Source organism: Convolutriloba macropyga, chromosome 3, assembly GCF_964194025.1.
Source record: "Convolutriloba macropyga chromosome 3, txConMacr16.3, whole genome shotgun sequence".
In the NCBI taxonomy this organism is placed as follows: domain Eukaryota; kingdom Metazoa; phylum Xenacoelomorpha; order Acoela; family Convolutidae; genus Convolutriloba; species Convolutriloba macropyga.
The window spans coordinates 59,911,285-59,937,825 of NC_134470.1; the positions used below are offsets into that span (position 1 = coordinate 59,911,285).

The 26,541-nt window shown below is 34.7% G+C and overlaps 1 protein-coding gene across 5 annotated transcripts in view; it reads right to left on the reverse strand.

Annotated features, from left to right (window-relative positions):
• The window catches only part of LOC142337179 (cytoglobin-like), a 141,822-nt gene that overhangs the window by 31,789 nt on the left and 83,492 nt on the right, over positions 1–26,541 (reverse strand). For all 5 annotated transcript variants that reach the window (XM_075386290.1, XM_075386288.1, XM_075386287.1 and 2 more), the window contains exon 4: positions 16,442–16,540. In XM_075386290.1, the coding sequence (XP_075242405.1) occupies positions 16,442–16,540 (99 nt within the window). The remainder of the gene's footprint in view (positions 1–16,441; positions 16,541–26,541) is intronic.

Here is a 26,541-nt window from a genome sequence, read left to right on the forward strand (position 1 = left end):
ATGTTTTAATTGATACTTTATGATATTTAACTATGCAAAACTTCTTCTCACCTTTTTCAACACAGGCCGTTAATTTTGGAAAGAACAAAACTATTTTTCACGTTGGCCAAATTACCCTCTTATCAATTCACAACAACAGAGATCATAAAATTATGAAACTTTTTCACAAACAAACTTCAAACAAACTTTTCTGCCAAGCTCTTTTTACTTAATTAAAACTCACACTTGTAATATTAGCGCCAAAATCCCTCAAGTACACTTTGGGGATAAATTGTAACACGGGTAATAATTTTTTGGTAAAGTAAGGCCTACTATTATATTGTCAACAATCCATTCAATACTTGTAAACACATCAATTACATTATAATTATCACCGAGCACTTGGTCATTATCACATCGCAAACAAGAATCAACTCACGAAATCTACTATAGTGATAGATAAAGCATGTGAGATAGCATTACCATAACATGAATTCTGCCGAAGTCCTTAACTCAGATTTAGAGATTTTTCTAATGAGGCGTTCCCTTCTTCAGATAAAAGTTAGAGCCTGTTCAGATTAACTTCACAAGTTTAGTCTCAACATCAAAAGAAACTTACTTTCTTCATAAGCCCACCCCCAAAACCATAAGCGAAAAGTCCACCAACAATCCACCAAAAATCTTTTACGACATATATGCCATCATATCGATCATATCGATATCCAATCTTTTCTGAGCTTTTATCCTTATCATCTTTTGTGTTCAAATGTTCCCGGGTCAACGATCATGCAACTTTCTTTGATTTCGTACTAGGTCATATATGATTCTTAGTAATCATACTATTTGATGATTACATGATTTGTATGAATTCTTGGTAGTCATACAAGGAACCTATATGATTTCCTAGAAATCATACAGGGATCATACAAAAAAAGTCAAAGACTAAAAACGGTATAATTTTGATTTTCCATTGAAGTTGGAAAAATTTCTTGGATGTCATACAAGGTCATACATGACACATAATACATTCTCTGGTGCCGCAAATTCTCGTATAATGTAGTCAGAGGACTTATTAAATTATTATATCGCATTTGCAATCCACATTTGATTCTTTGTGTGCGCTAAAAGAATAACTTTGTGGTTTAAACATATTCAGAAAACGAATTTGACTTGATATGCAATTTTTTTTTCTTGATTAATTTTTTTATAATGAGCATTTATATGTATAAATGGCTTCAGAGTATGTCAAAAATTTTGTTATCTGTGTGGACTTACTCTTTTATTTTGTGCCCAACTTGAAATTGATATTGTACGTTAGGGTCTTTTGGCAGATCACAATGTGATGCCGGGGTATTATTTAGGTGATGCCCTACCGAATAAAAACAACAAAACAAGAATGTTTAAATATTTTCAAAAAATAGATGTATGATTCTTGGTATTCGTACTAGGATCATATATGATTTCTTGGTAATCATACAAGGACCATATATGATATCTTTGTTTTCATACAAGGACCGTACTAAGAAATCAAGTATGGACAGTATGAAATCATATATGCTCCTTTTATGAAATCAAAGAAACTTCAACCCGGGTTCTGCTTTTCTGAAACTGGGGAACAAATCAATATTAGTTCATGTTTCTCTGAAAGATTGTCACCTGAGTTTAGGTTTACAAACAAAACAATACGCTGCTGCTTGAGTAGGACATGAGGCGTTCCCTTCTTCAGATAAAAGTTAGAGCCTGTTAAGATTAACTTCGAAAGTTTAGTCTCAACATCAAAAGAAATTTACTTTCTTCATAAGCCCACCCCCAAAACAATAAGCGAAAAGTCCACCAACAATCCACCAAAAATCTTTTACGACATATATGCCATCATATCGATCATATCGATATCCAATCTTTTCTGAGCTTTTATCCTTATCATCTTTTGTGTTCAAATGTTCCCGGATCAACGATCATACAACTTTCTTTGATTTCGTACTAGGTCATATATGATTCTTAGTAATCATACTATTTGATGATTACATGATTTGTATGAATTCTTGGTAGTCATACAAGGAACCTATATGATTTCCTAGAAATCATACAGGGATCATACAAAAAAAGTCAAAGACTAAAAACGGTATAATTTTGATTTTCAATTGAAGTTGGAAAAATTTCTTGGATGTCATACAAGGTCATACATGACACATAATACATTGTCTGGTGCCACAAATTCTCGTATAATGTAGTCAGAGGATTATTAAATTATTATATCGCATTTGCAATCCACATTTGATTCTTTATGTGCGCTAAAAGAATAACTTTGTGGTTTAAACATATTCAGAAAACGAATTTGACTTGATATGCAATTTTTTTTCTTGATCAATTTTTTTTATAATGAGCATTTATATGTATAAATGGCTTCAGAATATGTCAAAAACTTTATTATCTGTGTGGACTGACTCTTTTATTTTGTGCCCAACTTGCAATTGATATTGTACGTTAGGGTCTTTTGGCTGATCACAATGTGATGCCGGGGTATCATTTAGGTGATGCCCTACCGAATAAAAACAATAAAACAAGAATGTTTAAAGATTTTCAAAAAATAGATGTATGATTCTTGGTATTCGTACTAAGATCGTATATGATTTCTTGGTAATCATACAAGGATCATATATGGTTTCTTTGGTTTCATACAAGAACCGTACTAAGAAATCAAGTATGGACAGTATGAAATCATATATGATCCTTGTATGAAATCAAAGAAACTTCAACCCGGGTTCTACTTTTCTGAAACTGGGGAAGAAATCAATATTAGTTCATGTTTCTCTGAAAGATTGTCACCTGAGTTTAGTTTTACAAACAAAACAATACGCTGCTGCTTGAGTAGGACAGAAAGTGTTAAAAAATTGAATTAACTCTAATATAATCTAATATAATTGAACTCTATTATGCGCCTCGTTGGAAACTATGATGTCTTAGTGGTAAAAACTAATAAGTTTTTATATCAAACTTACATTACGTAGCTAATGTCCGAAAAATCGAGCATTCATAATGGACTTTGTCGGGGCTTTTTACGACCGATGTTTTCAATTTATTTCTAAGCGTGTGTGGAAACAAATGACACTAGGCTATTTTAGTTCAAATTCCTTTCAAAATTGGTTATATGTCCCCTCACTTTTCACAAAGTCCCGGCTTGAAAACATGGGATGATCTTTCATTCGTCACTCGTTTCAAGGCCACAAGTCACCGGATTCCACACATTAAGTAACCCATTTCCACGTCACTAATTCCCACAGCTATAGAATCTAATTACCAAAAAAAGTCCAATTAGTGGTTGCTTTCAAAAGTTTCACCCTCATCATTAACGACAGATTAAGGATAAAAGCAGTTTTACAATTGCCCATAGCAATGTTCACAAGAACAATTGGTTCTTTGAATTTGGCCTCAATTAATTACTAAAGTTTTAGGCTAATTACATGCACAAAATGGTAGATATTTTTGGTGAATACTCAGTGACAAAATGTAAGCCCTTTCCACAATTTAAATAAATTGTTTCCAGGATTTGCTTAGCTAAATTATATCGTTGAAAATACATATGGATCGAGAGCAACTCATCTTCAGTAACTAAGACGTTTAATTTTAATCATGCCGCATTTTCAAAATTATTGCACGCAGTAACTAAGTTCATAAAATTATACGCTTGCCATATCGCTGCCTTCAAATTCTTGCTCCTTGCCTTCGTTTTTGTTTTGAATAAATCTTGCGCAAAGCTGTGCAGATGGCTAGCATAATTATCAAAATGAGAAGTTATCTTGCACGAATTCGCACTATTTGCGCAAAAAGCAGTAAAAAAAAACGAATACTAGAAAAAGCTTTGAGAAAAATTCATGACTACTGCAGATCAATTTCCTAAGAAACAAATCTTCTCGACAGAGCCACTATCGTGCAAACATATTTGTAAGCAAAATTGACAACATTTTTGAGTTTCTACATAGCGCTTAACATTCTCTTTCGACAAAAACGACTATATATGTAGCAGTTTTGTGTGGCATTTACATTTTTTCATAAAACAAAAGGACTTGAAAGCTAAATATGATCCAAAACTCTAAATATTTTCCCGTTTTTACTCTAGATGTTTATGAAAGATGTTCGTCTGCTATAATTCGAAAATTTAACTTTAGTGGGGGCTCAGTAAATTTTGCAAAAAATCAAAAGACAACTAGTATTTAGTATTTCATTGAGAAAAAGTAAAAACCTGCAGTTAAGGTTGGAATGTTTCTTGGTTGTGAGTAATTCTTCGTAATTAGCACAAAACACAGAAACTATTAGTTGCGAACAGTTTAGATAGAAAAAGTTGTTCACAAATAATAAGCTAAAAAGTTGATCAAATTATGAAATCAGAGCAAGATAAAAAAAACTTGAAGTGAATTGGTTGCAAAGCCAAAAACTATAGGGCACGCTTATTTGGAAAATCGAAAGTTACTTTGACTTCATAAATGATTGATTACAAAATGAGAATTGTACAATTTTTCGCAAACGGTGACAGACATAGTTCAACAAGTAAAGCGCCATTTACAAGTACTTCGATGTAAAACTTTTTTGAAAAATAAAATGGGAAAGTATTTGACAATGCGACAAAGTTTCGATAATTTGTAGAAGTTGAGATAATCAAACTGCCCAATGAAGTCAATTACGAAGAGTATATGCTCCAGGACGCTAAATAAAAAAGTGTTCTGTCTGAGGCGGGCAAAAATAATTGAATAAAAAATTTGTGCTTCAAAACTAAACCATATATGTAGAAATTTATTATGTGGGATCGGATGCTTGTTTTATCACCCGGTTGAAGACTCTTTTAAACTTTTTAAAAAATTTATGTTCAGAGATCTTGCAATGTGAAAAAAAAATTATTAAAAAAATTAAGGTTGACAAATTGATGAACTATCTCATAAGATCTTGCAAGCGTGTTCCGGCCGCATCAACTAGGGCTATGTACTTTTAAAGAAAAATCCATTGTTAAGCTTAAGTTCAAAAGTATTTTTTTCTAGAAACCAGTGTTTTAAATACGTTATCACCGATAATTTACATATGAAATTGCTGTTTAACTACTACTAATTTTACCACTACTACTCCTCTTATACTCCTATGTTTTTGATAGGACATATGGTAAGAAATGTTTGAGAATGACTGTTTTAGGCTTCTTCCTGGCAGGACTAAGTAACGAATCATTGAAGGCAGGTTCTTCGATGTTAATCTTGCAAGATCTTGCATCAGGATGTTAATCTTGAGTTATTTTTACAAGATCTTGCAAGATTAACATCCTCTTGTAAGATATTGCATGATTAACATCGAAGTGCCCGGTTTCATCGATTCATTACTTGGTCCTGCTAGGAAGAATCCTAAAAACAGCCATTCTCAAACATTTTTTACGCTATGTCCAATCAGAAACTCAGGAATATAGTGGTAGTGTTAGAATTAGTAGTAGATAAACAGCAAGTTTCACATGTACATTACCGATGATAAAGTATATAAAACACTGGTTTCTAGCAAAAAAAAATACCGTTGAACTTAGCAATGGATTTTTCTTTAAGAGTAAATAGCCCTAGTCGATTCAGGATGTTAATCTTGCACGAAAATCTTGCTAAATAATGTTAATCTTGCAAGATCTTGCAAAATTCGTGCAAGATTAACATGCTGAATAGACTAAGGCTCTGTACTATTAAAGAAAAATCCATTGCTAAGTTCAACGGTTTTTGCATTTAGCTTAAATTCCAAGAATAATGTGCGGTACTATAGTTCGAATGTGATTTGAGCCAGAAAATCTAAATTTCAATGCGTTGATCATAATTCACCACTGACCATCTTTCATACAACATAATACAGAGAAATGTTGCTTTTTAACATTTTTAACTTTTTGTTTCGAGGGAAAACTGTTTTACTTGTTATTCGTTTGTTTAGCCTACAAGTTGGCAGATACCATCTGTTCAGAGGGTTCTGCTGGGACTAAAATAAAAGTATTACAGTTCCGGGGGTTGCCCTCATAAATCAAAAAGTCTTAAAATTACAACTTCATATTATGACAACTATGAAAAGTTGTAGTCATAGAAGTTTCATAAAAGGGAATTTTAGGAAACTGATTTTTCATGAAATTTCTGAAAACTTCAGAAAAAGGAGGGAGAGTTATGTCCTAAAAAACTAATTTAAAAATAATTTGAAATAATGAATTTCAAGTGAACAGATAATTATTGAAAATTTGTAGTGATCGAACTTCATAGAAGTTTTTCTTCATCATCTTATTTGCTTGTTGACGCTTTTATTTGTTTAGTATGTCAGTGGTTATATCTGACAACTATATTTTATAAACCCAAAGGTGCCGTTGCACCAATATTCTTTGGTTAATAAATAGTATAAAGGCATTTTCATTACTCATAAAACATCTATAATTGCTTAGTATGTTATAAAAACAACTCAAATTGCGTTGTAAAATAATAATTTACCATTAAAAACTTTATTTTTACGTGCTCATCATTATCATGCTCTTGTAAGTTAATAAACGCTTGCCAGTTTCGATTGATCATCTAATTCTCACTTTTGTTAATTTGTTTTTATTAACCAATTAACCTCTTTTTGATACAAGGTGTTTACAATAACAACAAACAAATCAACAATTGCCAGTGAACAAGTTAAAATGTTGCAAACACGCTGGCATTGGTTACAACACACACACTTGAACAGTTTTGCAGATAAGTAAAAATCCATATTAAAAACCATATTCTGCTGACAATAAAATTAAACATGGGCATCATCAGCCAGTTGTTTGAGCGAAGTCTTCATAAAAGAAGATTGGTTTATATAATTTATCAAAGACTTGCTTAAAATTGTATCCAAAATATGACAGAATATTTGAACAATATCCAAAAATTATCCACGAAATATCTACAAAATAGAAAAAGTAAAAATAACATATATGCGCTTCACGCTTGCACCATAAAGCAAGGGGCTCGAAAATCAACCCCAAATGGTTCAACAACAACCACAAAAAACAATTTATTTAGTTGTCCCGCATACAAACAGATACAAAACGAGTGTATAAGTATAAAATATAGGTTTTCTTCACAATATAAACTAGAGCAATCCCGTATTCATTTAGCAGCTAACTTAACATATCTGGGCAACTTTAAAATTTTAAAGCTTACTCATTGGCATGGTTTTTAGTGTTTTATACATTGAGCAGCTGAAAAAGTTCCTGTTTTTGTGTGACATATCGCGAAGATCAGAACTTAGATCAAAATACAAAATCAAAATACAAAATTAGAGCGAACAAAAAAGTCTTGAAGCAACTTGGTAGCATAAAAACTATAGGGCACGTTTATTTTTGAAAATTGAAAGTTACTTTGATCTCAAAAACAACTGATTGCAAAATGAGAATTATGAAACTTTTCGCAAGCAGTGCCAGATATAGTTCAACAAGAAAGGCGCCTTTTACAAGTATATCCGTCGTTGCATAGCTATTGAAAAATAAATCGAGAAGGTATTGAAGCTTATAAATAATGAAAAGTAGAAAGTACTTCTATAGGAAACTGACTGTTGAATTGTTGATTGAGAGTTCGAATTTTGTTGCCTTTAGTGTTTGTTGACAATGTTCCGACATTGTGATAAATTTGTATAAAAAAATTTTCTTGACGTGATTAAATTTACCAATAAAATGAGACTTCCAGCAGTCACTGAGTTTGATCGATGTGTACCAGTCCTCTTCAAACCAACGAGCACATAACTAAATGTTCCAGCTACCTTCATTATATTTAAGGAATGAACACTTAATTCATCCAGCCAGAGAATTCAAACAAGAGAGTGCTTGTTAGTTCCAACCAAACTGCACGACTGGAACTTGATGACATCAAGACTGAACCTACTGATCAGCAATCAACTGACATACAATTAGAGAACAGTAGGGGCTATATAGACGTGGCATCCCCCAACTCCAATGAAGAAATTTCAGTAATTGAAGGAAAACAATTCTCAGGGGCCACAACAACATCAAGTAGAAATAAAAAACAACCAGAAAAATTTGTAGAAATTATCCCTACAAACTTGTCTAAAAAAGGAGGGAGGATGTTATATATCGCGAAGATCAGAACTTAGAGTTTAAGTTAAAACTTTGATATGAAAAAAACAATCTTAACTGATGTTGGTGAAGTAAGTTTGTATAATGGCTACTAAATTGAACCATATCGTTGCTTCAAATTTGTTCAAGCCACAGGTTTCTGAGTATATATAAGCCAGAAATTTGAGCTATTAACGCGACCCCTCCCACCAACTGTGATGACCATAAACGAACCCGATGATCTTCCCTGTAGATACCAATGACAAGTTGTCAGGTTAGGAGAACAATGTCTTAAGTGCAAAAAACTGCTCTAATACTTGCCATATACGGCAAAGGAAAGTATTTGTTCATACATAAGGCGCAAATTAACCGATATCAGTTATCTATATCTAGACAGTTCTGTAAATATTCAAACTCATAGCGATTAAAGTTACCTGTGAATATTTGTGCTTTTAGGCTATTTTGAATTCAACTATTACAGAAAATTCTGTTTAGTCGTGCTCGAGACCACGACAATGTTGTCCAGACCACCAACTGACCGACAAATTAAGGATATGCAGAGTGGTGCATCCTGTACTGCGTAGATTGTTGCTTTTGTAGCAAAATGTCGCGCAGATAAGAAGGAAGACAAACTCAACAACGATGGTACAATTGTCGATGGTAATCTCTTTCTTAGTATGTGCGGACAAAACAAAACGCACTTCTGAAATTTAGGAGCTCAGTGAGCTCTAAAATGCTACTGGACACTTCTTTTAAAAATCAGAGTAGTAACTCAAAAGTATTTTTCTCCCAAAGAGAGAGTAATAACGGCAGAAAGGGCTAAATTGTTGTTCGGTGTCCAAGGCGTTAGAAAAACCGACGATCATTTTCGAGCGCGCCTAAGAGAAGAAGCACCCTATTGTGACTTCCAGACACTTAAAGCAGTAACAAATTCCCAAGACAATTTTGTAAAAAAAAAGTTTATCTCAGGTTTGAGAGATCCTGAGGCAGAATTAAGACTATTAGACGGCATCAAAGCTAAACCAACGAGGACGCTAACTAAAATGGCAGAAAATCTACAGTTTAGAAGTCCAGAAGTTTGTTTCTGCGAGTTCTTCAACGGATAGAAAACTGCTTATAGTGAAGCAAGACGTGAGATGCAACTTCAAAAATACTTTCCAAAACTCGAGTGAAATGTTCACTGGTAGTGAAGGTATTGGCCACTTGCGTGATAGACGTGGAGGTGAGACACACAGTAGCAAGCTGTGTCCGGCTTTAAACAAGAAAAATAACACCTGCGAAAGGCTGGGGCACTTCGCAAAAATGTGCAAAAGTAAAACCCAGCCTAGGTCAGGTAAGTCCAAACAGCACTACACTTCTGCGAGGAAGAGGGTAAGTTGTCTGGACAAACATCTTCCGAATTGTAGATGGGAAAGTACTATTCACAAGAAAACGTGCTTAACACGACAGCAACATGGGAGTGCATTACAGTAAAAGACTAATAACTAAAATTTTAAGTTGATACCGGTGCTGTTAGTACTGTGATATCTCCATTCATTTAAACTGAGTTTGGTAAACCTCAGTTCGATGAAAAAGTCAGTCGTCTGGAGGCCAATGTTGGCCATCAACTGACGCTTCTGGTATCACTTACAAGTATTCGAGTGAAACGGAAGTAAACATGCAACAACACCTTGCAGTTGTGTCATCCGACAAAGAATTTGAACTACTTGGGAGAGACATACGACCCCATGAAGGCATCAACACAGTGTGTGATGAATGACCACCTGCAGTCGAAAGATAAAAAGCGCATTAAAAATCATAGCGGGATCGCAGCCGATGTTCCACAAGGCTATAAAGATACCTCTACCTATACAAGACAGGGTCAAGGAAAAACTTGAGACGAAGGTGCGACAGGGCATCCTGGAGTCAGTGCAAACAGATAGGGTCACATATGCATCCCCAGTAGTTTGACAGCGGAAAAGTAGATCTCTGAGATAATGGGTAGAACTGATAGTTCTCATCAACGGCAAAGTTATAGATGAGGATTATCCAATCCTAGACATGGAGATCATATTCCAAAATCTCCATGGTTCTCCTACTTCGAAAAATTGACATATCAGACGCATATTATCAAATCAAAAGTGACGAGGATGCAAAAAAATATGTACAATTAACGCATAGCAACGACTGTTAAAGATGTGCAGGCTTCCTCAGGGCTTGAAGAATTCTTCATCAATCTTCAAGAATTGCATCGAGAAACTCTCATAGTGATCAGGGTGTGGTCATCTTTCAAAATGATGTACTGGTATTTGGAACAACAAAGAAGCAGTATGCAAAACAAAGGCTTGCGGTCAGAAGTCGACTACGTCAGAAGAATTTCACCATAATTGAAAAGAAATCCAACTCCAAACCAGCCTCAGGCATAAATTTTCTTGCTTACTCAGTTTCAAAATAATGTTGAGAACGTCAAAAATGCGAAACCACCATCAAATATGAAACAACTAGAGTTTTTTGTCGGCCTAACAATTTTTTACGGACAAATGATGCCAGATTTTGCTACAAAAAAGCTACCTTTGAATGAAATTCGAAAAGACGACTTCAGATGGGAAAAAGAAGAACAGAACACTTTCGAAAACATAAAAAATGAGTTATATGTTAGCCTAAGTGTTCAGCTTTCAGCAACCGTGACAACAGACGCCTCAGAGAAAAAAATAGGCGGAGATTTCTTACAATAAGAACATCCCGTGATCTATGTCTCAAGGAAGTTGTCACGAGCCGAACGAAATTACTCCAATATTGTGCGAGAGGCACTTGCAGTCGTCTTTTTGGTCACATGATTGAAACATTTCCTGCTCGGAAGGAGGTTAACACTACAAACTGACCACAAGTTTCTCAAGTATCTCGTTGCACCAGACAAGAAAATTCCTAATACCTCATCAGCAGAAATTGCGAGATGGGCTATGGCGCTGATGAGATTCGACTTCGAATTGAAATATACACCCGGAGAGCAGAGCCCCCACGCCTATGCTTTGTGCAGACTATATTTTGATGATAACGATGACCAGGTCTGCTTCGCTGTCTTCAATATCTATTTTGTTCAATCCAAACTTGTGACCCAGTCAGACATCAGTCAGACTGAACTGGGATCGAGTTGACTCCTCCAAGATGACATCATACGAACAAAAAAACGCAAACTGGAAACAGTGCTCAGAAGCAGAGAAAGATTTGGACCAATAGAAAGATGCTTTAACTAGCCACAACGGAATCATGTTTCGAGGAGTTGTGCCTTTATTTCCACCCAAACTAAGACAAGTGGTAATGGCCAAAACTCATGGGATACATCCAGCCAAATATGCCACTGAAACAACAGTCCGAATGATAGCATGGTGGCCCGGCATCAGTCAAGATGTTTTCAGATATGTTAGCAAATGTAAGGATTGCTAAGGAGACAGGCCTCGCCTGGGGGAAACATTTTTTATTTGACCAGAAGCAGAAATTTTGGGAAAGACTCTATTTGGACTAGGGATACTTTAAGGACCAAGTAATATCTTAGTAACAATAAACGCGGGCTCAATAGAAGCTTTCCCTGCGGGAGAAAGAACCTCACAAACAGTGAATGTGTACTTGAGTCAAGTCTTTTCAAGATACCTCTTTCCAAAGACGTTAGTATCAAACAATATTCCCGAGTTTCTAAGCGGTGACCTATAACAATGGTGTACCAATACTTGCCAGATACGGCAAGGGGTACAACTTGTTCTTACTTAATGCGTAAATTAACCAATATCAGCTTATCTATATCTAGACGCTTCTGTAAATTTTCATGCTGATAGCAGCTATAAGTACAAGTGAACTATTTTTTTTTACTTTTAGACAATTTTGAATTCAATTTTTAAAATAATACATTTTTTGTTACTCGTGCTCGAGACCACGACACTTTGAACGACGAAAAACAATCTAACTAAAAGGTCCGCACTAAAGTTGGGAATTAATGAAGCACAATCCAAAAATGCACAAAAAACTGAACAGGAAATAATTGGTTACTCTGACCAAGTAATGAAAACACCAGAACAAGCTGGGCCTGATAATAAGTCTCTTTGTTCGTGGTGGCTCTGCTCATAGTCCAATTCGTTCTGAATAGATCTGATGATGGGAGGTTTTGGCGTCGCATCTTGACCTGAGTCTTCAGGTAGTAATTGATTGTCATGTTATTCGATAGTCAATTATTTTTGATACTCAACAACGAACGAAGAGTGTATTTGTACAATTAACTTCGCAAACCATTCTCGTTCTATAGAAAATCAAAAAATAATTATCGATTATTTTAATAATTTTAATTTAATTTGTCAATTGAAAGTTCCAAACTATATCTTAATTTTTATTGAAGAAAGTACAGTAACTTCAAAATTATTTGAACTTAATAATTAGTAGCTACAATGAACAATTCAAGAAAACTAGAAAACATATGCAGTTTTATTACGCTAAAAAAACCCCTGACCCTAGCTATATTTGTTAAGAATGACAGCTCAACTCAATATACAAAAAATACAAAACAATTAATTGCTAAATTCTTTCGTAAAAAAATTTATCGAGATCATTACGTTGCTAAACGTAAAATTTGTCGAGTAAGTTTATGTGAAAAGTGCAAGGATTACAAGGACTATCAGCGCCCATATTTTAAGATTAGAATTATAAGCGTGTGTAGACAACACTGACAGTAGGAAAAACTATCCGTCACATTTATCCACAACGCTTAAATTTCGGCAATTGTGGATAATTGTGATGAAATTTTGTCACTATTGTCCGCAAAATATTGCCACATTTATTCACAGGTGAATTTTTTCGAACGGAACCTAATTCTGCGTTTGTAAATTGTTTGTTTTAATCCGCTTTATTAATTGTTTTGACTATACAAATTACTGATATATATATATATATATATATATATATATATATATATATATATAAAAGAAGTTCAGTATGAATACAGAATGTGTTTAATTTAAACCTTGTCGGAAAAAAAGGGTACTAAAACTGATTGAGTTTAAAAATTAATTAAGATTTTTTTGAAGCTTACCTCCAAATCTGGGTTATAAAGTAGCTTCAGAGCTTTTTTTAGCCCATTGAACTCATTACTGACCTTAGCAGCTGAATTCACACAATGCGCAAAGAAGGTACATTGACTCTTCGGTCGCTCATACAGAATTAAACATGATCATATTTATTGAGCACATATAAGTTTATGGTTAAGTTGAAAAGAACACTGTTTAACAGCTTGCTAATAACTGTTTTTCTAGCGGTTTTTCAAAATGAGTAATAACAGTAAACTTTTCCCCTTCTTCGTGAACGCACCACCAATCAAATTTCTTTGGTCAAAAAAGTTAAAAAGAAGAACACAGTTGGATCAGCAAAGGATATCTTTACAAGTTTCTAAACCATGGATGGAAGGATTGATTACTGCTTCCTCTTTCGTGTAACATCAACTCTTCTTTTAACAAAATATAAACTGTAAATTCTAGCATTCACAAAAAGAATAAAAAAATTCTCTACGCCTCGTTTTCCACATCGTACGGACCTTTTGGACGCTTCCAAAAAATTTCATTTAAATAAAACGATTTCATTTTGAGATTTGAAGACATATCTAAGCTCGAAAATATACAAAAATGAATTTTTTGCAAAACTTGTAGGATACAAACGTAACAATAATGCAAGCGTAGCAAAAACTTTGGTTGACAATGAAAGCTTCTGAGATCCAAATCACTTTCCTCTACAATGAAAATTAAACCATATTAATTTTTGTGTTCAAATAGTTTTTTAAAATTGCACAGCCTGTACATTTTAGAACAAAGATTTCATAAACAAATTGTTCTAACTTTCCTTCGTTTTCTTGATAAAATTGCAATTCACTGCAAAAACAGTATTTATTGCTTTTTTCAAAAGCAAAAAAATCTTGACAAATGTTGAAATTGGCAGAATACTTGTTATCGTTGACATAAAAATTTTCAATAAGTAATATATCTGATTGTAAGTTTATACATTTACCCTTAAAATTTTTGCGTCATTAGGCGAAGTGAAAATGTGAAAGTAATTGGCCAACCTTTTGGAATGGAAATTGGTCGTGTCAATTCATTTTTAAGCGAGCAGAACTGAAATAATTTATTTAATATATTTTTCTGATTTAATCGAAATTGATCAAGATGTTCAGCGAAATTATGAAAATCAGCAGAATTTTTGTTTTCATTGACGTTAACTTTTCTCATTAGCGGTATATATAATTGTGAATGAGAGGCAAGTTTCCCACAGTTTCTATTGTAATCAGTTTTAGTAGACCTGCTTTCAATTCAATAAATTTGTTTTCTTTTATTTATTGATAAAAAGCTATGGCTTGCAAATGATGGGTCTTTCCCATTATATAGCCCCCCCATGAAATTATAGCCCCCCAATATGGTATAATTACCATGATTGGGGGGGGGGCTATAGGTTATCTGACCACTAAGGTGGGGGGCTATAATGGGAAAGACCCCAAATGATTATTCTTTTCTATATGAACGATACAAAAATGGTGAGCGCCCTTTAAAAGCCATTCTAAAAGCAATTCAAACTGCAAATTTTTGAAATTACGTAAAAACTGCTTTCCTTTTTTTAAATGATACGAAGTATATTTGAATTACAGCAATTATTTAATTATCAAAAGAATTCAAACTACTAAATTTTTCCGTCAAAACAATTTACAACCAACAAAGGCCAGTAGAATAAAAGCCTCCAGTGTTCGTTGAAGCCTCGAATTATCTAAAAGAAATAAATTTTTTGTCTGTAAGAGGTTAAGTATACGAAGCTTGAAAAATTTGTTTTCGATAAAACTCAGCACATTTTCACAGCTTTTAATAAAAAAAAAATGTTTAATTATTCTTAATTCTGCATATGGACAAAGATTCGAATGAATCGGTCTGCTCATCAAAATTAGACTTAATTTAACTGATTTTTCTCTGAAGTTAAAACCAGTAGAACAAAATTTTTTATGTTTTTGAAAACCTTAGTCTTCCTACAAAAATTATACTTTTCAGAATTTCCGGTAAAACCTGAAGGCAGTAATGTGGCCAAGAATATTTTACCAGCAGTTTTGCCGGACACTTCCCTGGTTGAGGTGCCAGACTGAAACTCATATGTCCAGACCGTTCCAGGCAAAACATGTCTATCTCCAGACCGTCCCCGACGGAAAGTACACATGTGCAGACTTTCGTGCGTTTTTTTCTTTCGAGGCCGTGTAATTTTGAACGCACGGCGCCCCCCTGGCGCGTTGAATTTCGTCTGGAGATAACTAATTTTGGTCTGGGACTTCAACCTGGGACTTCCATCGTGATGATGCTGAAATTTCAACTCCTGGGCCACAAGCTGTTTTTACAAGTACAACACACTAAATAAAGTTCAGGTAATTTTGCCTGAAAAAAAACCTTAACTCACCTTAAAGATTCAGGTATTTTTGCTTTACCTGAACTTGCCTTAATTTACCTCAACTTTACATGAAAACTGCCATAAAAGTTAAGGGGCACCACCTGAACATAGATTACAATTTCCCGAAAAACATCCACTTTACCCTCACTTGTTTTCAGACTTTTACAAATCACAATGTTTTAAAATTTAAGGTAATTTTACCTTAACAAAGTTAAGTTAAATTTTTACCTTAAATCAAGTTAAGGTAAACGTTATCTTAACTTTACCTTAACAACAGTTTACCTTAACTCCGTTGTAAATTTACCTTAACTTTATTTATTGGAAAAACTATGAACAAATGCAAGTCTGGACCACAAACGTTTCAAAGTCTTTCTGGAACGTTTCGTAACGCGAAGGCGTTAAAGTCTGGATCATATACCATAATGTTTTCAATAGTTCTCGCCATACTTAATGTTAGCAGTTTTAAATGACGACATGAGCTCAAAAAAATTTGATAGAGATGAATTTACGATGAATCATGGGTGATTTTGATACGATGAATCATGGGTGATTTTGACCAGCCGGGTTTTTGTTATTAATAAAAATGGCATTGATGGATATGTTCATGTCTCAGCCTCAAACGAGGACCTCAACCTCGGCTAACTGATCAACAGGACTTGTGAGCTTACAGATTAATTTATGAGTCAAAATGATATCTCTATAACGCACATAAAAATATCAGGTATTCGCAACTTCGATCAAGGGATGAAGGGATAGGCAAGGAATAGCGAGTCGTGCATCAACTGTTCAATATCATTGTAATTTGCTATGATCATTTGCCTACAGGGAAACTAACAAAATATCTAATTTTCGGGTACAAAAGGACAAGAGTAGATAAAAAATTGTGACACAATGATAATGATGATTTCATTACTGATCAGTGAAGTGAGTCACTGTATTCTGACTGACCTGTAATAGTTGTATTGTGACATGTCTGTTGAAGTGTCTTTTCCCTGTGTCCACAATTATTGCATCCATTAGGCTCTTATTATGCATGGAACGCACCACCTGAAATAATCAATCTAGGTGAGAAAAGTTCTCAAAATTGTAAAATATTGAGCTTTGGAGCGGATACTAATTTCTCGATAAGAATTCAAATCTTTAAACATAGCTGGCAAATTGTCAGAAAATAGCCGCAATAGCTTCATAGATCTGCATTCTTAAAAAGAAGGTAAAAGACACACCAAAAAAAAAGAAACTTATTCTTTTCATTAAGGGCTGAGATGTTAAACTTTGATTAAGAATCTGTATAACTTATTGCTGTTTCTATTTGCTGCTCCTAAATAACCTTCAAATAGAGGGACAAGCACTCATTTGACCTTATCTCTTTAAATTAAGGCAAAGAAAGGTCAATTTCAGAGTAAGGAAGTCAATTTTAAGAGCGAGGTAAGTCACGTGTAACCAAAAATTAATCACGTGAATGAACAAAAAACTAGCTCCACTAAAAGTGAAAAATGACGTCACGCACGCAATTAAGTTGAAATTGCATGAACGAATGAACAAGAAGCAGATTTGAAGTGGTTGTGACGTCATATGGTCGTAACAAAAATCTTGACGAGGAAATAAATAAACATAGCCGGAAGAATTCCGGAAGCGACTCGAAGCGTCAAAACTTCACTAACAAAACCGTAATTGCACCGGAAGCCACTACCTTTTTTATTAAACCATTAACTCACTAGCTCTACTGGTCTACTAAAGAAATTGGTGAAACTTAAACCACTGTCACCAAGAGAAACAAAATGCAGCAAAATTTTATACCATTGAAAACGTTTGGTAACGTTAAAAAAACCGAAATATTTAAAGACGTCAAAAAAGTGATAGACTGAAAAATCTGACAAGGTTATCAATTGCCCTCAAATAATTTATGATTCTAATCTGAAAAAGATCGCGAAAGCAAACGGCAGATAATAAACTTAGAATCTAAGTTAAATCTTTTCAAAACAGAAAGCTCAAATTTAAGAATCAGAAAACACCTATAATTACACTTATAATCACTGCAATTTAGACAAAAAACAACACACACTTATTCCTTGTTGTACATATGCTAGACAATATGATAGCATACTAATTCAAAAATTAAATTGATCATAGAAAAGGCATAAGCAGCAGAAGAATATTCAAAGGCAAAAAATCGTTTAAATTAATACCAAGGCCGGAAGAAAGTGGCAGTAAATAGTCTTAAGTAGAAATTGTGGAAAAGGCTTGCTATCGAACTCTCAGTACTGCCTTATGTTGAATGAAACCAAATGCAAACGAAAGAAATTACGAAAATCTAAGAAAAAGCTGAAATCATTCATTTTCAACAACTGAGAAAAACAATATACCAAAAATAAATGTAGGTGCCAGGACAAAAATAGAATGATACTAACTAGAATGTGACGAATATGTGCACAATGTAAGGAACACCGTAACAAAAACACATTCTTGATTTCTGAAAGTTAAAAATTAATTAAAAAAATTGAATAAAAACGAATACATTTCATTGTTCAGCATCCAAGACATATAAAATATAATTAATCATCCGATAAAAAGATCTATTCTCCTGAAGAGAACAAAAAATAGGAAAAAGCAGAATTCTTAAATACGAAAAATTGAAAAATTTTGCGAAAAACTTTTAAGACTGCATTTATGAAAAAGTTTTAACTGTTTTTCAAAAACCTAATACCAAAAAACGATTGCATTTTTATTGAAACGAAATTAAAGTCCCTCATGTTGTACAAAAAGACTAGCTCTAGCAATTGCAACCAAAAAACAAACAAAAAAACGAACGAAAATTGGAAAAAAAACTACCAAAATTGGATTAGCATATGTAATTTTATAAAAACAAAATTACATCGAGGTAGAAAGAGGCGTTGAGTATATGAATTATCAAAGCGAAGTTGCCATATTAACTGATGTTTGACAAAAAGACGGTTAAAAGATACAAAAATGAAGAAATTAATAGAAAAAAAAGCCAAGAATTAACTAAAAAATCAAGAAGTATGTTCCAATTTTCAACTTGAAACGCATTTTCAGGCTCTGCAAAACACTGTGGAATCAATTTCCGAGGTTGACATTTCAATATAGTATCGAATAAACCTTATTTCTATAAGAAACCAAATTAAAAGCAAAAAAATTGGGCCACTTAGTCCAAAAAACGGTTATCTATATGTGCCATTCAGTCAAAAACTACTTTTCAAAGTCAAAAAGTCATTCACTAAACGAAGCGCATGATCAAAAAACTTCTCTTGCTTAGCGAAAATCTGTTCACCAAGACAGCTTTTCTCACTTTTGCTTTTAGGTCAAAATGCCGCGTGAACAAATCTACTTCTTGTAAAAAAAACCTTAAGAAAACCAATACTCCTCTTCGAGTCGTAAAAAAAAACAAGAGAAGGCCAATAATAACCTCAGCTATCGCTTTGCAGCTATGAAAAATGACTCTATACTAGAATAACTCTTACTTGTGATTTACTTTCGCAGTCCTTTTAAGAAAAAAAAAACAATTTTTTGTCCAATTAGTTCCTTCACACTACCACAAACATTGTTGCAGCTCTCACAATTTGCTACCCACTTAGGTCTCTAAAACTCTACAATGAGTGCGCGCCCTCTTGCTGCCCGACTCTCAACCGACTGCTTTCTGGTTCATTTAGTTCTCTCTCCCTAGCCCTCACCCTCCCCCTCTCCCTCTCAATCGGGAAAAAGTGTCGCACTTAAATGCTAAGTACTTTGAACCACGCAATCAGAGCAACCTTTGCAGCACATCGAGTACTGTTGACACACCATTGCCACAATTTTTCCAGATTCTGCGACTAAAACTACTTAATGAGAAGGGGCGCTTCCAAACAACACGCAATTACTTTTTGTTAACAAAGCACTGAAGCAATCAGACTATCATCAGACTATCATCTTGTTCATTAACGCTATCTTAATTACTTCTCACCTCGAAAAATTGGCTGCTCAATCATTTATAAATCAAACTCAATGTTATCACCAATTTGGCTGCTTTCATGCGATCTGCTCCAAGTCTTCTGTAATGCACCCAATTATATGCTTTGTTTTTCTTGGGGAAAATCCAATGCGTGGCTACAAAAGGTCGATATCAAAGTTAAGCAGCAGTCAGTACAGATTCGTGAAAGTTATGTTTAGCCATTAGATTTCTCATTTTTATTGGCTGTGCTGTGGCTGCCTAAACATTGAATATAATCGAATTTTAGTGCTCGCAAGCCCTAACGAGTGCATATATTTTCGCAATATTTTTGGACAAATTCTATTGTGGGCAAACATTGTGATCTCCAAGAAGAGTGGAGTCTTTTGAGAAGTGTCGCCCAATAAGAGGGGACCTGCGTTTTTGTAAATATTGTCTCACCCAATGAGCGGGGAGAACATAAATAATTTTCAAGAGTTCAATGAAGACTGAAACGAGAAGAATTCTGAAACTTAAGGAGAACAGGACTGATGTTATAAAGAGCGATTGAGAAGAATGAAGAATTCTTCAACCAAAAACACACTTATTTGAACCTTTAATGAGCAAAAACTTTTGATTCCGAAACAAAGTTTGATAACAAAGATTTGTATTAATTCACGATTGAGTATATATATATATATATATATATATATATATATATGTATATATATATATATATATATAAATAATATATATATATATATATATATATATATATATAAAATATTATATATATATACATATTTATATATATATATATATATATATATATATATATACCGTGTTTATTTATTTTTTGCATGTTCTTTTTTTCTGCATGAGTCAGGTCTTATATATATACATATATATATATATATATATATATATATATATATATATATATATATATATATATATATATACATATATATATATATATATATATATATATATAAGTAGTATAGTAAGTTGCCTAGTGTTTGTAGGGGGGGGGGGGTCCGGACCCCCCCCCCCCCTACAAGGAATTTTACCTCTGAAAAAGTGAAGTCTTTGTAATTTTTTCAGAGTGTAAGGCAAATTACTATACTTTTCAGCTATTTCCGTCTCATTTTGATAGTTCATGTAAATTGAAACTTGGGAATTGGGTTTTGGTGGTTTTGAATTCATGTTTTGTGCGCGATTGAGGGTAATACTTTAAATTGGGATTTTATTTAGTTTGGAGAGCGGGGAAATGTTTGGACTTGTCAAAGATTTGTTTACGACGTGGAATTTACGAGGAACGGAATCAAAGGGAATTAAATTTGTGGAAATTTAATTTAATGGTTAAACAAAATCAAATCTGAATGTTTTTAGGGGCTTTGAAATTATATTGCGGTAGTGAGGGAAAATGTTCAATTACGATTAAAGACAAATTGTGTCGGTGAATGGAAGACATCAAGGGGGCTATTTGGGGACTGAATTAACTTGTCTGAGTCAGTGTGGTATGGAATATTTTGTTATGGAATGTCTGGAACTATTCCCATTTGCCTACAGTAAAGAAATGAGGGTTTGAATCTTGAAGTTTGAAAGTTATAAATATTCAATCTCCATTTTAAAGTCGCTACTTAAAGCGCTACGAGCTCAATCTATACAATTTGCTCAATGCTTCAGTGAAATGCCTATTTGCAAAATTTGTGACATTTATTTTGACAAAAATCAAGAAAAAAACGCCCATTTTTCCCATCATCACCCTGATATATACATAAAATTTTGTACTTTATGTTGCAAATCTGTTTTTTTCCTCCCAGAACTGAAAGCCCATTTAAAACACAAGTCATACCTCCAGCCCAACCCTTTATACGACTATCGTTCTCTTGCAACTGGTAAAGTTCCCGATCAAACTTGTCCCTTTTGTAAAGAGGTCTTTTATTAAAAACTTGAATTGGAAGAGCACCATTTAAAAAACAAGTGCTTGGGTGACAAGGTGCGAAGCCTCTTCAGGAGGAAAACGGGACAGAGATTCTAAAGTACGTTTCCTTTTTGTTAATTTGTGAATTGAAGAAAACAGTTTCTTAACACTTTACTTTGCATATTTTTAATTTTCCTTTCTTTTAAAGATGTACTAATAAAACTATACAAAGCAGCAGTATTATTTAAACTGAGTCAGAATCATAAATAACAACACGTTGGCGTTTAATAGAAATAATTGGGGCGTCTCTATTACTTTGAACTTCTTCATCCTCAATTATTTGTGGTCGACTAGTGCTGGGTAAATTTTTTTTGCTCTCCTCTCTTCTTTTGATTTTCTTTTTTCTCTGTTTGATTACTGACAAAGGCGTGTAATCGTCGCTGGTAGAGGGACTGGTGTCAGCTCTCTCGCTTTCTTCAACTTCTGTCAAAATAAAGGGGTTATGGGGAGTTTCATGGTCAGACTCATCGCTCATTTCAGAGAGGTTAGTTAAGTCAACAACGTCTTCAAGTTCCTCTTTTGAATAAGTGCGCTGATTGAAACCGGGATCAGGGGTTCCCCATCCAGACGCTTCCCCACCCTCGGGTAAATTGAAGACGTTAATATCCTCTTCTGATTCGATTCCCCAATCGGGCTCATCACATATTTTCTTCGAAATGTACTCATCTCGAAGAGAGAAATGTCCAAAGGGCAATGTTGTTTTCCGGTCAGCATTTATGTATCTTTTATCGTCGTACGCACTGAAGGCAATTTTGTTCACACCTACAGTTTCTAGTTCATGTTTTGTCGAAGCAATCTTTACATTTTCGAGTCTGACAAGTCGAGGGTTTTTTTGAACAGCTCATGGTGGAGTTTTGACTGGGCAAATTTCTTGGTGCCCTTAGCAGTCATTTTTTCGAAACCGCCAGCAATTAAAGAATAAAGTTTTGATTTGAGTGCGCAGAACTCTTCAATTGGTGCTCCAGCTAATTCATCTTTAAACTTTATCACCACTTTTTCATTAGACTGATCATATAGGGGGTGGTTTTTTGGGAGATTAGAGAGATCAAAGTGTGCAATTAGGTTTGGGTTTTTTGATGGATCATCGTAAAAGTTACCCGTTTGTACTTTGTAGATAAAACTGTCCGTGTCAGAAAATAAAAGATGGCCTGAAGTTTCTTTTTTCATCACATTATAATGGAAGTCCATCATGAAAAGTTTGAACAGTTCCAAAATACATGCGCCCACTATGGTAGGCTTGTTCCACATTATGTTCTGTTTCTTTTTGGTAATGAGCGACAAATTTTCGTCAATAACTTTTATCGTGCTAATGACACCTCCAGATGTAGCTTTTAAAAGTTCGTCTTCAGTGCGGACAAAAGTTACAGTAACTCGATTCCTTAAACTTTCACAAAGTTTACCAAATGTCGAATTCGTCATTAGCTTGAAGAAATCCTGGTCAAGTTTTTGATGTTGCTTCTTGTCGCCTTTGGGTATTTAATTCAACATAACTTGATAACCACTTTGATTGTTGAAACTTGATAGCTTTATGAATCTTTGTTACTATAATTCCTTGTTCAACAAAGAATTTCAGGTTTCTGAAATGGGTAACCTAATGAGACATAGGATGAAATGTTTGTCTGAGTTTATTTGTTTTTTTGTTGCTGAAACCTTCAGTGCGTTTTTCATTTGGGTCTGGTACTCACTGAGCTCCAACGGGTTAATTGGTTGTTTGTCAGAAATGATTGGGAAATCCGAATGCTTCTCATGAATCATATCCGGATATTCCAGGTCCACTTCAACAACAAACCCAATCTCTCCATTATCGTCCGTTTGGAGAATTTCCTCAAGAGTTAATTCGGTTACCAGCTCGAAAACTTTCTCAGGTAGTGGATAGTTGAACATAACCCCGCCATAAAGATTATTTGCATCGATATAAATGATCGATGCCAGTTTTTTTGACTCATCATAGTGGGGCAGTGAAGGACTGTTAGCCCTTTCTAGCCTTGAGCTGAATACTGATGCCACCCCACCACGGATCATTCTTTCAGTCATATCAAGCAGCTCGCGGTCAGTCAAAAGCTCAAGTTGTGGTTGGCACACTTTTAGACATGCGCTGCCTGAGAGATTTGAGGCGGTGTAAAATTGCGCGCAGTCAAGCGAGTATGTTTTATAGCATACAGACCTCAACTCTTTAAACCAACATGCCAGTTGCAGAACGTCTCCAGTGAGATACAGCTCTAGAAATTGCTTTAGGTTCTCACAATTGAATTCTCTGAAAATTTTTTTCAGCTGATCAAGTTCCGCATACGTTATGTCGATGCTGTAATCCTTCAGGCTGTTTTTCCAGTGTCGTATACCAGGGAGTTCGAGGTCGTTTAGTTTGTCAAAACTATCTACATAAGAGTAGGGAAAGTTTCCTTTGTGTTTTAGCAGCTTACGTTGTTCATGACTATATCCACGATAAAAGTTATGCAAGATTGTGAATTTGTCATGTGGCAGAGTCTGTACTAATTTACTCAGGCTGCTGGGCATGAATTTGAAACTGTCAATGAATCGTAAGTACTCATAGATAGCAACCTCGTCTCGTTTTTGCCTTCTAGTCTCAATGTATACGCCATAGTTCAAAGCAATGAACTTTTCATCGTTCGTGGGTATCACTTCAATCTTTACATTTGCTGTTTTGGAGTGCAGGGTTTTAACAATGTGATGAAGATCATAGTTCATCATATTATGAGCAATAACTGGCGTATAATCAAGTGTTCTGCGCTTCAAGTTACACTCATTGTGTGCATAACCCAGAAATTGTCCCCGAAAGTGGCAATGATCCAGAACTTTTTCATCATCAGTTTCAAAGGGAACATCGCAAATCCAACAACATGTATGAAATGTTTTTGAAGGTGGTGTTCCAATGAAGATGGGATACTTCCTCTTCTGATGATAAAAGAATTTTGCTAGCTTCTCGATCTTGGACAAAAGCTCTTCATGTAGTCAGGACCTGTATAGATGTCAAAGTGTATGGGTTCAGGGTTTCCTCGCTCTATGACCATTAAGCAATAACTGCATGGTAGATGTTCTAAAGCATGAGTACTGGAGACATTTGGATGATTTTTCACTGTTGCTACTGGAACTATCAATGATTCAAGGTCCAGGTAAATCACAAAGGGTGAAAACCACCTCGCAGCAAAATTTTTGAATGTCACTTTGTTTTTCGTTAAACTAGGCATAGTTTTTTGTAGCGAATCTTGTTCGAGACATTTTTGCTGATGTGTGTTGAAGTATTCAATGGAAGAACAAATGTGGAAACTGTTTCGACACAGATAACTTCTTTCACGATATTCTCTTCCACTAATTTTTGAGATGAGTTAGTGAACACGGTTTTTTATTTTTTTTACATCAATTGATTTCATTAGCTGGTTCTTTTTTAAGAAAGTTTTTTGTGTGGATTTTTGGATAACTATTGCAAAGAAGTGGGGTTACCTGAAAACGTTGACCTGAACTTCGTTTAAATCCTCGAACTTCGAAATGTCCAACAGGCTCATCGGCATATCAAATTCACCAATCGGTTGCTTTGCTGAAGGGTTCTCGCTGCTATATGTCAAAATATTTGTCCTGGGTCTGAAGCAGGGTCTAGGCGGTTCCAACTTCTCTTTCAAGTAGACAAGATGATACCCAGCAGTGAAACAGTACAGCAAGCACTTGTCATCATTTGCGTTGTGTATGTTCAGGAGATTGGAGTCTCTCCTCAATGGATGGTTATCCGGAAAAGGTATGAAGCGGCTCCCCCTCACTGGAATATAACGCACCAGTTTGACCGTGATTTTGTCAATTGTCTGCAGCTGTCATCCGCTTCCATAGCTTGAAAGAGAAACCAGCTTCGAAACTATGTTGTCCACTAGTTCCTCAAAAACGGTATCAGTTATACCTGTGTAGTATACCGTTGTTGTATTCGTGTTGAAGTAGACGCTGACTTTTTCTGGTTCTTCTTCTCCAGGTTTTTGAAGGGTCATTTCAACCATCAGTTGCATTTTTTGAGGGTACTGATTGGTGTGTTTTCTGATGATTTCTTCAATCTCGTTTCGTTTTCTGAACAAATATTCCATGATGTCTAGATCGTTACTGGTAGGATGAAGTTCATAGTAGTTGATAACCCCCTTGATTGAGCTGACAACTGGCGTTGCGGGGCTCCATTCAACTGGATCCATTTCGTAGACTGGAAGACCGTGTTCGTTGTTTATGTGACGGGCAAAGTCAAACTTTGACTGAAAGCCCATACGACATGCATAACACACTTTCAGAATAGGTTGGTGATGAGAAACCTGTGAATGTTTGCGTAGGGAGGGCAAACTTTTCACTTGTTCTGAACAACTGAAACAGCTGAACGTGGGCACGTTTGGATGAATGTCATGCTTCCTTAGTAAATGCATGTTCAGTGCTCGTCTATCAGACAACTGAGCCAGACAGTTTGTGCATTACAGAGGCATTCTGACAGAATTGATTGTATTTTGGGATTATGTTGTTTTTTAAAGCTAATTGATCAAGATTGTAAGAAATGGTAATTAAACTAGAAACTGCTTTATAAAAGTTGAAATAATGATAGAAAATTGTTTTATAAAAGTTGGTTTGAATTTGATAAAGAAAACGTTTAGAGAAAAGTTGTTTCAGAAGCAATAGGAATTGTCAAAGATCCAATGTATTCAAGAGTCGTAGTTTGAGTTTTATTTTGCAAGAATTTGATAAGTATTTTGAGAAAGTGTTCGCACACACGTTTAGAGACAGTCAACGGAGCAAAGTGAAAGTTAGAGAAATACAAATTTACACGCCGCTCCCAGTAACGCCTAAACAGATCAAATGTCAAACATTATCTTCCGTTGAAAGGTCAATAATAGTGAAATTACTAATACATTAGCTCAAAATTGTACCAGTGAATTTCGTTTTATTGCATTTCGGTATCAAACATTGAAATCAGATTCTTATATATCTTATCTCGTTCAGTTATAAGTATGGGTTGGCGCAAAACATGATAAACTTGAGCAATTTTATAGTTTAGTTTCCCTAAGCATTTAACCAAAGTTGAATTTCTGCATGTTTTATTGAATATTCAACCTATGTATAATTCCCAAGCATTTTGAACACTCCCATTGATCAAGTATACAATTG